Raw genomic sequence first — 14,427 nt, forward strand, 5'->3', positions numbered from 1 at the left:
ATACAAAGTGCTGTACATCAAAACACAACATAACAATAAAAAAAACATAGGAGAGACTCAGAGTAGAGCCGCTGTTCCTTCACGTTGAGAGGAGCCAGTTGAGGTTCCTTCGGAAGAGCTGGAACAAGTGGCTGGGGAGAGGGAAGTCTGGGCCTCACCTGCAGATTGATGAGGATGGGATCCTCAGGAGAGTAAAAACATCTACATCACAGCTGGTCATCCCAGACTCCCTAAAACCAATAATCTACAAACTAATACATGAAGACCTGGGGCACTTAGGTGCAGATAGAATGGTTGTCCTGGCCAGACATTGTTTTTACTGGTCTATGATGTGACAGGAAATTAAGCACTAAATTACCCAAGGGTGCGTATGTATAAAAAGGAAGAAACCCAACAGAGTAATTAGAACACCCATCCAGACTATCACAACACCTGCACCATTTGAGATGATCTCCATCGACTACTTGTACTTGAAGAAATATAAGGGAGGTGAAGAATGTATACTTATTATAGTGGATCCCTTCACTAAATATACACAAGCATATGCAACCAACGATAAAACTGACTGATGACTTTATCCCACGATTTGGATTCTGTTATAGTTTGGCTCAGATGACCGCAACAAGAATCTGGGACACAACACAACATCAACAGGACACAACATCAATAACCATTTTAAGCCCTTTAGAGGCATTTATTAAAGCAATGTCAAGGGGAAGTGCGTGGCAGCCCAGGAACAGCTGCACCGGCATCTGCTCCCTTCAGTCTGGTCCTCTGTCTGGTGCATATCGCCCTCAGTCATGGACTTGTTGGCCCCCACAAGTCCCAGGGTCCACTCCCAGGTATGGTCAAGCGTCACCTCCACATGTGGTCCATCTGAACTGGCTCCCACACCGTCTCAAGCGACCGACGCGCCCCACGGCGTCTGGCTCTGGCTCTGCCTCTGGAGCTAGATCTGGCCTCTGGTTCTCATCTGCAATTGATGGAATGAACGCTCCTTATTTATGGTCAAGGTGGACACATGACTGTAAGCGCCTCCAAAAATTGAAGACCTTAATTAAAGCATATTTAGCTGGCCACTATTCAACACAGGAGGAGGCCGTCACAGATTCCCATCCAGGAAACACCTCGATCAGGAAAGGGAATTTGAAAACAGTCTCTTTGATAAGCTCCACAGTTTATGTGATGTCCGCTCGTCTCACAGCTCACCTTATCACCTCCAAGCAAATCCTGCAGAACATTTCAACAGAACTCTGCTTGGAATGTTTCAAACACTCAAGGAGACACAAAAATCAAAATGGAAAGAACATTTAAACAAAGTGGTTCACGCTTATAATTCCACTGTTCATGAAGCAACTGGATTTTCTCCTTTTTTCCGTCTCTTTGGTCATGAACCAACTCTGACCTGAGCTTTCCTAGGAGAGAAAAAGAAGTAAACTAAACTTATTCTGGCTTTGCTGAAATGTGGAGAGAATCAATGAACCATATGCAATTGCAATGGAAAACATGAAAAAAAGTGCAAAAAGAGGACAGAGAAATTATAATCATTGCACATAAAATTCCACTCTGAGTCCAGGTGATGAAGTTTTGATGAGAAACCCAACAACAACAAGAGGACCTGGAAAGCTTCATAGTTACTGGGAGGATATATTCTATGCTGTCAAAGTCCAAATCTCACCAAACTGATCAAAGTCCAGATTGTTGTAAAACCACTGCATGGAACAGGAAAGAAACAAGTAAGAAGAACAAGAAGCTACACAAACAAACAAGAAGTCCAATCTGCAGATACGGAAAGTTCCAGTGAGGAAGACTACTACGTATGGACTGCAGCAAGACCAGCTGACTCAACTCTAAATGCAGATGCAAAGTTGGACCTAAAGATCTAACTGAGCCAAATGAGGTCTTGGAGGAAATAGTAGAGGAGATACATCCTCAAGAAGAGGAGGTTGATTCAGATACTGCTGAATCTAATGATGGACAAAGAGATGAAGGAGCACCTGGAGAACACCAGGAAGGAGGAGGCAGACTATGAGAATCTACATTTCTGACCAGTTGTGTCACCTGACCCTTAAAGTCCTCAAGATCTGATCCACCAGACTATAGACACTTTCAGAAAACAACCCTAACTCTTCCAGGCAATCCTCATCCATATATCCTTTTTATGTCAGCACTTAAAAATAAATCAGTTCATGTTCATACTAATTTTGTTAGTTTAAGAGGCTAGTTAATATTATAGTCTAATCCAATAAGGATAACAATCCATTGAGACTTGTGTAATTTTATCCTGTCATTGGTGAGAACCGATTTATGTTTATATTGACAGTGTTTATACATTTATTTAGACAGGAACACCATAGAGAGTTATGGAGTTATGGACTAACGTTTGTTCTCATATAATTATATGAGAATAAAAGTTAGTTCAAACAAGTTGTTCAAGTAAGATATTTTATGACATGTTACTGAAATATGTGACAAATCTGGGTCTATTGGGTAATTTCCTTGTCCCTTGGTGAAGATTTTGTGGGGCCCATCAATACTTTAGACTTTTCACCCTTTAGTACTAATGGACTGTAGACAGTTCTGTATGACACACAAGCTGTATGGAAGATAAGAAGCAAGATGACAACATTTAATGAAGATGAGACAAACAAACTTTGCAATATTGTAATATTTGTTAAAATACTTGCCTGTTAACTTACCTTTAATCCTAGTTCTTGTGGATATTACTGTTCTGCATTGCCAACAATGTTAAATGTTGTTAGGCAACTTTTTTTGTGGCAGAGGGTGTTGCACCATAGAAGTATTTCTTTTAAATTATTACAATTTTTTAAAGTTATGGACAAAACACTCTTTATCCATTTATTTAATACATTTCTTTTGTCTTATTAATTTTATTGTTTAAAACATTATGCCTAGTTATTTTTGTTCAAGCGTAGAAGTTTTACAAAATTAGAGCTGTGTGCTACGTGTTTGTTTTTGTACCGGAAGTAGTGTCAGTTGTAAAGTTGTAACTGGAAGTAGAAACTATGTAACAGTTTTTCTGTGCTCCAACGCCCGGCTGTTCCAGAGAGAACAATTCCAAGAAAAACACACAGAGTGGGCAAATCTAGTTGCCGAAAATAAAGAATAACTCCTGTCTGTTTTATGAGTTTATTACAATCACAGAATTAAAATACTTAAATTTCAATCACTGTTACCTTGTTCCTGTATTGAAAGAAGCTAAATTTGGAGTTGCTCTTTTCTGACTTGATGTTAAACTATTCCTTCATTGCAGTCCCAGTAAAACTATTTATTCTACTGGAACAAAAAGTTCCGGTAGAACTGTTTGTTCTGTTAGCGTAGATATTCTAAAAAGATCACTGCTAAAATAAAATCTTCAAACTTCAGCGGCAGTTACAAGAAACAAAGTAACTACATTGAATTGACCTTTTCACGATGTTGTGTATGAATCTTTATCTCTCCAGGGCTGCTGCTTTATAAACCACAGTTCTCAGCTCAGCTAACTTACACATTGCTTCTTTCAACTTCTTTTCAGTCTGCTTTGGACAGGTAAGATTTCTTTAAATGTAAAGACTATCTTTGTTTAGAATACACTACAGCAATTAAAAAGTATTGTGTGTTTATTGAGTTATTAAAAAATTTTTATAGAAGATATTTTTCTCATGAATTTATTAGAAGTGCACCGATTGCAGGTTTCAGGCTGATCACCGATTAAGAATCTACTAAATTCCTGACCTGCTAATTTCAATTTTGGACAACATAAATTTTTTTTGTCTGTAATCTTGCTAAATATAGGCAGAAAGTTGATGAGTTACCAACAGTGGGGTGACTTTTGTTAACTGCAAACATTTAGACATGATCTGCTTGGCCGGTCTACTAGTCAAACCTCTCACAGCAGAGCAGAAGATAGCAGTTGCTTTAAATACGTTTGCCAAGGTAGATAAAATCGTTGGATAAGATCGGCTTCACATGTAAAAATCGCCCGATCACCGATTTCCTAAAATTAGGGAAATCGACACAGATAAATTGGATGGGTAATAAATCAGTGCAGCCCTTGAATTTATAATTCCACTGATATTAATGTGGTGGAGCTGTGTGGCTGTTTGTTGAAATCAAAGATCTGTAGAAACCAAAAATGTTGTAGCAACCTCACAAGGGGACATCAAAATTGTTGGGAGTCAGAACTCGCTTCGAAGTTTGGCTTATGTAATTATTATGAATTGTAATCCATAATTTATTACTAATTAATAAATCCAGGCTCAGTCTCTGATGAGGGAATGAAGAAACTCTTCACACAACAAGGAATAATCACTGATATGCTTATTTATTATTGTTTCCTTCACAAATATTTACAGGCTGAAACTTTTTGTGTTATCTAGAACTGTTTACTAATGTTTCACCATCACTAACTGCTGCTCCCATGAACGAATACTCTATCTCAAAATTGTGATATTGGCTTATGCTAACACATGCAAAAATAAAAAATAATTGAACAGAAATGCATATGTAAAAATGCACAGAAACGTTCAAATGAATTAAATAAATAATTGTTTCAATAAATATTCAACTGTATTTAATGCATGGGCAAGTAATAATCACAATATGCTTAAGCAATATTTAACCATTAAATCTGACTTCTATTCATTTCTGGTTATTGTCCTGTGTTAGCAGCACATCCTGACTTTATTTTATCTGTCAGCCTGACCCTCCAAATTCAATGGGTAACTGTGCTGTACTGTTACAATGAAATGCACTGTAAACAGATATTTACCCATGTATTAAATACATTTAAATATTTATTGAAACAATTACACATTTAATTCATACATGTTTGATCTTTTATGTACATTTTTACATATGTTTCTCTGTTCAGCTATTTTTTTATTTTTGCATGTGTTAGCATAAGCATTATAAAGCCCACCAGGTTTATGTTATGTTTATGACAGTGTCATGTTAGTCTTATGCACACCCCTTCAAATAAAGTGTTAACTAACTTTCTTATATCATGTACAAAAAAGTCAGAAAATAAGGAAAATGCCATGCACTATGTAAAAATACAATTTAATTTCTTTTCTCTCTATCTTTCAGCTTTTGACTACAGCTATGCTGCCCGATTCAACTTCAGCTCTTCTTCTCCTGAGTGTCCTTCTTGTTCACTCCTCTGTTCTGTCCTGTCTTATCGGGACCCAAAGAGAGTGTGATGCTGCTCGTTTTGTACCAGGCTACAATATGGTGGGGAAAGGTTTTGATATAGTCACACTGCAAAGAAAAAGAGCTCATGTGATTGATGTGAAGACTTACCTGAACGCCAGAGAAACCTGCATTCTCTGCTCCAACCCTCTTCAAAACCATGCCTACCAAAAAGTAATTAAAGGTGCATAAATAAGCAGCTGCACGTCTGACTTGAGGGATTAACAATAATGCGACTTTTCTTCATTTTAAGCTTCCATTATCTGTTGTGGACTGGAGTGCCAGCAGTCAATGCAGTGCTGACATCATCAGCAGTTATCACACCTCTGTTAGGTACAGTATTTAAACCGGATTGTGAACACTGTAAAATTTGAATCACATAATTAAATTACTGGATTTTTTTTACATGTTACAATTACATGTTCCAATCAACAGCGTATGTTTATCTAACATTTAAGTGGTAGACCAACACATAGTGGATAATTCTGAAGTGGAAGCTAAATTTGAAATATGCGGTGTGCATTTAAACTGATATTCTGATATTTATAAATATATTCAAGTGGAACCAGTTGACCTCATAGGTCACCTAAAATAAATGTATAATTCAATAAAATTCACCTTTATTCTCAGTTAAGTTCACAGTTAAGGTTACAAACAGCATCATGAAGACCAAAGAAAAACAAAAAAAATGTAGTAAATGTACCCTGAAGGAGAGTTAAGTTGTAAAAACAAAATCCCAAACTTGAGACAAATCATGGAGCACGTCTAGACTGTCAGCTGAAAGGTATCAAAGCTATGGAGGGTGTCTGAGTTTGTGTATTTACTTCTCTTTGCCTGTAGCGCACTGATCATGTTCTGCAGAGCGGGGGCAGCCTTATACACTGTAAAACATTTGGGACACATTTAGTTGTGTCTACTATCTTCTAGTCTTTAATATATATAAATTTAGTTTTAGATTTTTATCCTAAATATGTGAGTTTGTGAAAGATAAACTTACAGTATTTAAGATATGTTAGCATTTCATTAATTTTGTCAAACCTAAAAGAGTTCAATAAATTAGAGTTTATATGTTAGCACTAAAAACACTGAAAGAAGAAAAACACAGGAATGGGAACTATTTCCCAGAATGCTTAGCGGCATGGTTTTGTATCCTGAGATGGATGTGTGTTACAATGATCTGACTTTGGTGTGTTATTAAGGCAAACGTTCATTTTAATAAGTTGTAAGTCTCTGCTAAAAGTTTTTGAGCAGAATTTATGTTTTTATGTTGATCTTTGTTAAATTCATTAGCAAATGATAATTTTTGTTCTAATCAAATTGAAACAAGAATTTTAATTATTCCAATATAAAATACATATTTAATGATAAGGTGAGTGAAAATAATACAGAAATGTGAGAAGGAAGTTTTTTTTTTCTTGCATATTGTGAAATGATTATTTGGTTTAAAGTCCAGTATTAAGTTAAAACTCACAATTCAAGATTAATGTGCTTACAGAACTTAAAAAACAATGTTTAGACAACATGTCTCTTCTTGTTAAATTAACTTCATGAACTTTAATTCCCGAGTTAAAACCTAAACAATTTTCTTATTGACTTTAATTGCATATTAAATCAGCAGACTTTCATTTTTAAGTCGAGCTACCTTCAAATATTTTATGGTGTAAACTGTAAGTCAGAAATGTTCTCTCTAGTCAAACCATTTCTGTTTGGAGAGAGCAGTTTGTTGCATAGTTCACACCTCATTTCTATTTCACTTTGTCTGTTGTGACAAGACAACTTAGCATCTTTAGTCTGTGCATATAAAGATCTGACTCTGACCCGAAACCCGACCTAAATTCAAGTCACTCCTTAGTCCTAAACCAAACCCCTGAATCAAAGACAGCACTTCTTATGAGGACTTACAAGGTGAGAAATCCTAAAAAACAAACACACACATATATTCACACACACAAAGGGACATGTGCTCAAAGACCATCCTGCAACAATGAGAATCAGTTTGACTGTGAATAACTATAAATAATTAGTTAGGAAAATTATTAACAAACTAGAAATTTTGATTAAAATTACCAAGTGAAGAAAACAGGCAAATACAGACCCATTCACTAAATTAGAATATTATTGAAAAGTCCATTTGTTTCAGAAGTTTTATCACTAAGTGAAACATTATATAGAATAATTCCACACATATGAATTTTTAAAGCCTTTATTTCTGTTAATTATGAAGATTTTCAACATACAACTAATGCAGACCTAACTTTGAAAATTGGAATAACACAGCAAACCAATAAGATATTTTCTGATAAAGAGGAATGAAAAGTGTTTGTTACCTCCTTAGAGGTTATTTTCAAAAGTACTTTTAATCTGAAAACTGAGCCACATATGGAAGCATTTTCTAATTTATTGAATATAACTGTAGTTTATGAATACCTGCCTAATAAGGCTGTGGTATTAAAATAACAATAGTTAAATCAACAATTTCACTAAGCTTAACTACCTTATTAAAAATATGAGAAATGAACTGTATAGATGTTTAATAATAATTACTTCCTTTAAAATGTCCAACAGCTCTCTGATTAAGGCTTACACATCCCAAGACACCAATGATTGGACGGTAAGAAACAACTCAAAGCTGAACATTTCAGAATATTTTCAATGCAGCCCTGAGTTTTGATAACACAACCTTGATAGAAACCTTGCTGGTTGATTTTCTTTCTTTCACCATTTCATTTCAGTTAATATGTACTCTTCCAAGCAAGTATTTTGTTATCTTTTTAGTTTACATTCAGTTAGAACTGAAGTAAGTAATTAGAATAGTGATAGAAAAATATGGATTCTTGTTTAACACCTTATAAACTACATGTGTTGTCTATATTTCATCAGGATGGCTTGAAGGTTCAAATGTTTGAACTTGTAGGCACCAACGCCTACAAGTTTGCTAAACAACAGAGCAAAGAGGACCGCTACACTCTCAGCACACACAGTGTCACCTGCAACCACTATAAGTATAATGGAAATTTGTTTTTTTTTCATTGAGTTCTGACAGGTCATGGTTATTGAAATAATTGTCTAATTTTGTCCTGGTGTCTAGATTTGTATTATCACCCACACCTCCCTTAAGCGCAGAGTTCAAAAGGCAGTTAGACATCCTGCCAAGTCACTATGACTCCTCTACTATGAATGAGTATAGAGATCTCATAAACACCTATGGCACACACTACTTCAGACTGGTGAGAACTTTGGCACACACACATTGTGAATAAGTTACAGATATTTTTCTGCAGGGAAGCATTTTAAAGAACTTTAAACCTGTTTTAGGTTGAACTTGGAGGGCGACTGAGACGACTGATATCTTCACGAAGCTGTTTGTCCACCCTGAATGGATTAACCTCAAGTGAGGTAATAAAATGTACAAAACAACAGAGTTTTACACAACCATATGTGATACTTCCATGATTCTAAGTAAGCCGATATGGTACTGGGTACGCAGTACGAGGAGAATGACGCAATAAAGCCATCAGTCAGATTGGCTGCACTTTGTGTCAAAATAGCTAGCAATAGGCAGTTTGAAACACAAGTTAATCTGTTTTTAAATTGCTTTTTTCTCTCATTTCTTACTGTTTCTGAACTGTTCGTACTGTGTGATGGAGCCTGTACCCCTCCAGCCGTCTCTCTCTCCCCTCTCTCTTAGCTGATCCCGCAGATGGACAAGCGCGATATGGCAATCTTTTGGTGGAGTGGTCACATAGCAGACAAGGATGAGGTCAATTTGCAGTAGTGCCAATCTGTTGGAAACAAACTCTTAAACTCCAGGCTGGACATGATAAACAAATGGTTGATTAAAAGCTGCTCTGCCAGCTCAGTGACCTTCATTGATAACCTCTGGATCTATTGGCAGCACTTTCACCTTTTTGGAAGAGGCGAACGCAATCTTAATAAACATGGGTTAAAGCTACTCACTGCAAATCTTTTTCATTTTATCAACAAGGACAGCAACGTGATCATCGCTTCAGAAGAACAGGCTCAAGGATTTCTGACTAGGATGAAACCCTCTGCTTATCAGGAACAACCAGTTTCAAAACAAGCTGATACAACATCGACTGAAGATGGAGCAACTGGTTCCCTTCCTCCTTCTCCCCTCCCTCTCTGCTCACCCACTCATTCACAGGATTCACAAGATACACATGAAGAAATGTCTTCTGGAAAGGAGTTTCTTAAATTTACAGATGGAATGAATCAACAGGTTTTACTTGGGGCGTCTCTCCTTAGCGCTCACGTAGCAGACCTCACTTCATTTAAGCCACCAGACTCTAACTTCCCAGAGGATCCATCACTCTGCATTTCTGAGGTCTGAGGCCGGGGTCTAGACTTTATCTTTACACCCGTCTTACTCCAGAATGTGTCTGGCCCCCCGGCACTGCAGAACAAGACATTACCTGTCCTGTTCCCCCAGGCTTTGAAAACAGCAGTAATCAAACCACTTATAAAAAAGAACAATCTGGACAAATCACTAATGCAGAATTACAGGCCGATCTCCAACCTAGCTTCCTAACAATAACCAACTGCTTTGACTCCTTCCAGTCTGGTTTCCATGGTTACCACAGCACAGAGACCGCCCTCGTAAAAGTGTTCAATGACATCCATATAAATACGGACTGTGGGAGAACCACAGTGCTGGTTCTGTTGGACCTCAGTGCAGCTTTTGACACTGTTGACCATGACATATTACTGAATCGACTGGAGAATTGGGTCGGACTCTCCGGTCCAGTGCTTAACTGGTTTGAATCCTACATAAAGAACAGGGATTTCTTTGTTTCAATTGAAAACTTCTCATCAACGAGGTCAAAGGTCACATGTGGGGTACCCCAAGGTTCAATCATAGGACCCTTTTATTCAATATTTATATGCTCCCACTAGCTCAGGTTATAACAGGAAATAATATTAGCTACCATAACTATGCAGATGACACACAGCTCTACATTACGATGTCACCAGGTGACCTTTGACCCCATCCAATCACTGAACAGATGCTTAGAACAGATAAATGTGTGGATGTGCCAAAACTTTCTCCAGCTGAACAGAAACAAAACTGAAGTTATTATTTTTGGACCTAAAGAGGAACGATCTAGAGTTATAGATGTAGAGTTATAGATCTAGAGTTATAGATCTAGAGTTATGGATCTAGAGTCAATGCACAGCTTCAGTTATTACAACTGAAAACCAGCGATCAGGCCCGAAACCTGGGAGTAGTGATGGACTCTGACCTGAACCTCCAGAGCCACATAAAGACAGTTACAAAGTCGGCCTTCTATCACCTGAAGAACATTTCCAGGATTAAAGGACTAATGTCTCAGCCAGATCTAGAGAAACTCATCCATGCGGTCATCTTCAGTCGCATTGATTATTGCAACAGCGTCTTCACAGGTCTGTCCAACAAATCAATCAAGCAGCTGATCCAGAATGCTGCTGCTCGCGTTCTCACTAAAACCAGGAAGATAGAGCACATAACACCAGTTTTAAAGTCCCTACACTGGCTCCCTGTAGCTCAAAGAATAGACTTTAAAATACTGTTGTTAGTTTATAAATCATTGAACGGCTTAGCACCACAATACATTAAAGATCTGCTGTTGTTGTATCAACCTTCCAGAACCTCTCAGGTCTTCCGGTTCTGGTCTGCTCTGCATCCCCAGAACCAGAACCAAACGAGGAGAAGCAGCTTTCAGCATCTATGCACCACAAATTTGGAACAAACTTCCAGAAAACTCTAAAACAGCTGAAACACTGACTTCCTTTAAATCTAGACTAAAAACCCACCTGTTTAGAATTGTATTTGAAATGTAATCAATCACAAATTTATTGATGTAACTTGACTTAATGATTGATTCTATATTGCATTGTGTTTCTGTGTTTGTAATGATGTAAAGCACTTTGAAATGCCTTGCTGCTGAAATGTGCTATACAAATAAAATTTGATTTATTGATTGATTGATATGGTCCGATAATGGACATTGAGCCGTACAGCTACTGCTCTGGTGGACATCCTTGCATCAGGCATGCTGATGACACGCTCTTGTGACATCTGAGGCATTATGACTTGTGAAAAAATTTGACATTTTGGAGTAGTCTTTAATTGTCCCCAGTTCAAGAAATGTCCAGCTGTTGCTCATTTTGTCTGATCACCAACTGGACATGTCCCACCCAGGTACTAGTAAACAAAAAAAACAAATCATTGAGTAATGCTCACTGACAACAAGTTGGATTAAAAATTATACACAAATCAAGAGAAATATTCCTTTTGTACAATAAATATCAGCAAATGCTCATTTATAGTTGTTAACTCCAAATGGCAACAATGTTTGACATGGAGCGTTTATATTTTTGTTCAGTATAGTTGTGTTCATGTTACTCTGCTCAGTTAAAACAGCACAGCACACCTCGAAAACAAATGCTTGGTAACTTATAAAAGACGGCGCTCACTGATCGGATTGGTGCGTTTGATTTATAGACTGGGACATTTTATACAGTTGGTTCACAGAGACATAAAAAAATTCCACTTGCAGTGGGAGAGGAAAAACAATATATCGCTTATCATTTTAAAATAAAATAAGACTAAAAGCTGCAAAAATATGAAGTTCATCGCTTCCAACAACCTACTTTAAGTATTTTCAGTGTAATTTTTTTGTTTGTTTTGTCCATTTTAATTTCCAAGGATTTCTACATGAACATATTCTTCTCTGCTTGTGTCTGGCTCTTTATGTGAATGTCTGGTGTAATGCAGCTTTTTTTAAAATCTCTTTCTTATTCTTCCATCCAGATCCACTCCTGTTTATCTATGGGTGTTGCTGTTGGCTTGGGAAAGTTGAAAATCTCTCATGTCCCGAAGTCTTGCATGGGTGTCCTACTAAACCAGGATTCTGCCACTAACTTCAGCTCTGGTCTTCACCAACACCACTCAGAGGTGTTAGGAGGAGATGGTTGGTTGGGGGAGTTTTCAATTTACAAAAATGATTCCACAGCCTACATGAACTGGCTAAAGAGCCTGATAGAACATCCAGATGTTGTTTCGTTCTCCCTTCGACCTCTCTATCAGCTCGTGCCAAGCAAGCTTAAACAGGAAGGGGTGAAAGCTGCTATTGAGCAGTATTTGAAGGACACTGCTGTGAAGAAATTACCCCAAGAACCACATTGTGAGACCACCACTCCTAATTTGTCCTCTGACTGCTGCCCTCTGTACGCCTCAAGGGGAAATCTATCAGTGACCATTGTTCGAGGCTGGAATCTATACGGAGATGTGATTGGAAAGACTGACGGGTGGGTTGATGCAAAGGTAAAAAAAAAAACAAAGACCTTATGGAACCTGATGAGCACACCTTTTATATGGCTCCTCTTTTGTTCACAGCTATGCCAAGATGTACTATGGTTCCATATCCCACCAGACCCAAGTGATTGTATCCGATGATCCTCAGTGGAACGCTGAGTTTGATTTGGGCAAGGTCAGTAAACGTTATCATCACAGATTAATGATTAGTTTGTCTGCTCAACAACAGACAAACTAATCTATTTACTCTGCTGATGCAGCAGAACGTATGGAGTTAATACCAGAATCTATTTTTGGAAAAATAAACATTAAATTACCAGAAGTGAAAAATTGGGTTTTTATGCATCAGTCTTGAAAGAAAACATTCTTTGGTGCTGCCAAACTAATTTTTTAGCAAACATTTTATATTGGGTCAAATATCATTTATCAGAAATGTGTTGTAGTTTCCATTGCAACAAAATTATGTTAAATTATTGATTATTAACTATTTTGTGCTTCAACTTGTTGTTTGCATGAGACAGCAGCCACAATAACAAGAAAAGAGCTCCTCCCTTTAGGCCTGACTTGTTCTTGTTTCGGTACTCACAACCAACCTGGATGTCTGTGGACATGCGGCTCCCACACTCACTGCTCTGCTAATCTTGTTGTAGAGTCAGGAAGTGAAAACCCTCTCTTGTTGCTTTTACAAATCAATGATGAGCATAAAAAGTTGGCTGTCCAAACAACAAATGTACAAAATGAACCTTTAATGTCAAAGTAAAATCTTTTTGCCCAATTGTTTTCTCTGTCCTACTGATTGCTTATTTTTGTTTTTAAAAACTTGTTTGAAATAAATAAATCGAAATGATATGTAATGCAGACAAAAAGCATATTGTGTAGGCAAACTTGGGGAATTGACAATCAACTCCATTTATAGATCCAAGCCAGGCTGTAGATTCTTTATATTTTGAGATACTGGTTCAGCACCTTCATGAAAAATAATTTATTTTTACTTGATTAGACCATTCACATTTCATGATGTTTATGGTCGAGTACAAATAAAAGTAAAAACAGAAAAAAAATCTGAAAATATTTGAACAGAAACCACTTTACACATATATTGTGTAAACAGATGCAGCCTAGCTGATGCATTTCATATCTTGTATTTAGGCTAAGATTACACTGCATTTATCAACTTTTGAGATGCTTGGAAAACTGTTTAATTTTCTCTATCACCAAAATAATTTGACTTTGAACAAGAAAATATGCATCTGAATGATTATTCACTCAAATTTTCTCATGAAGGTGGACACAAGCCTGGCTCTGAAGATTGAGGTTTGGGATCAAGACCTTTTCTATGACAACCGTCTCGGACGTTGCGAGAAGTACCTGATCCCGGGCACTCACACTTTCACATGCAAAGCAACGAGAGGAGGCATTGAGGTTAAATACACTCTGACCTGTGACCCGCATCTGACTGGAGAAAAGTGCAGCCTTTATAAACCAACTCCTTTAGTGACAGGAGATTGGTGAATTTTGGGAATGAAACCATTTCATTTCATCATGTAACATTAACTCACTAAATCTGATAGAAACTCACAATTTATACTTAATCACTCAGCTTTGTTAAAGACCTAGCTAAATGTGTATTTAACATACAATGAAAAAAAAATCAAGATTCTGTGTAACATTTAATCACAAGAAATAACTACGCTTTAATACATGAATCCAGAAATTGTGTTCCCTTTAATGACAATAAAATTTGTGAAATTGCAACAAGTTGTTGACTTCATATATTTTCAACAAATCTTGTATTATCCATCCATCCATCCATTTTCAAACACCCTTGTCCCTAGTGGGTTTGGGAGGTGCTGGTGCCTCTCCAACTAACGCTCCGGGCGAGAGGCGGGGTCACCCTGGACAGGTCACCAGTCTGTCGCAGG

General features: G+C 37.3%; 1 protein-coding gene across 1 annotated transcript; it reads left to right on the forward strand.

Moving 5' to 3' along the window:
- The first annotated feature begins 3,516 nt into the window (after positions 1–3,516).
- On the forward strand, positions 3,517–14,260 carry LOC114144278 (perforin-1-like). The gene is made up of 10 exons (XM_028016921.1): positions 3,517–3,549; positions 5,089–5,364; positions 5,444–5,523; positions 7,756–7,801; positions 8,071–8,192; positions 8,279–8,417; positions 8,506–8,586; positions 12,002–12,498; positions 12,587–12,680; positions 13,790–14,260. Exons 2-10 carry the CDS (start codon positions 5,104–5,106, stop codon positions 14,015–14,017), a joined length of 1,548 nt encoding a protein of 515 aa, XP_027872722.1. The 5' UTR covers positions 3,517–3,549; positions 5,089–5,103; the 3' UTR covers positions 14,018–14,260.
- Positions 14,261–14,427: the final 167 nt, after the last annotated feature.

Source organism: Xiphophorus couchianus, chromosome 5, assembly GCF_001444195.1.
Source record: "Xiphophorus couchianus chromosome 5, X_couchianus-1.0, whole genome shotgun sequence".
NCBI lineage: Eukaryota > Metazoa > Chordata > Actinopteri > Cyprinodontiformes > Poeciliidae > Xiphophorus > Xiphophorus couchianus.

Excerpts from the sequence above, each read along its gene's own strand:
- LOC114144278 (XM_028016921.1), top strand. The coding sequence starts at position 5,104 with ATGCTGCCCGATTCAACTTCAGCTCTTCTTCTCCTGAGTGTCCTTCTT. Across the intron at positions 5,365-5,443 it reads AAAACCATGCCTACCAAAAA|CTTCCATTATCTGTTGTGGA; the intron begins GTAATTAAAGGT and ends CTTCATTTTAAG. Across the intron at positions 12,681-13,789 it reads CTGAGTTTGATTTGGGCAAG|GTGGACACAAGCCTGGCTCT; the intron begins GTCAGTAAACGT and ends TTTCTCATGAAG.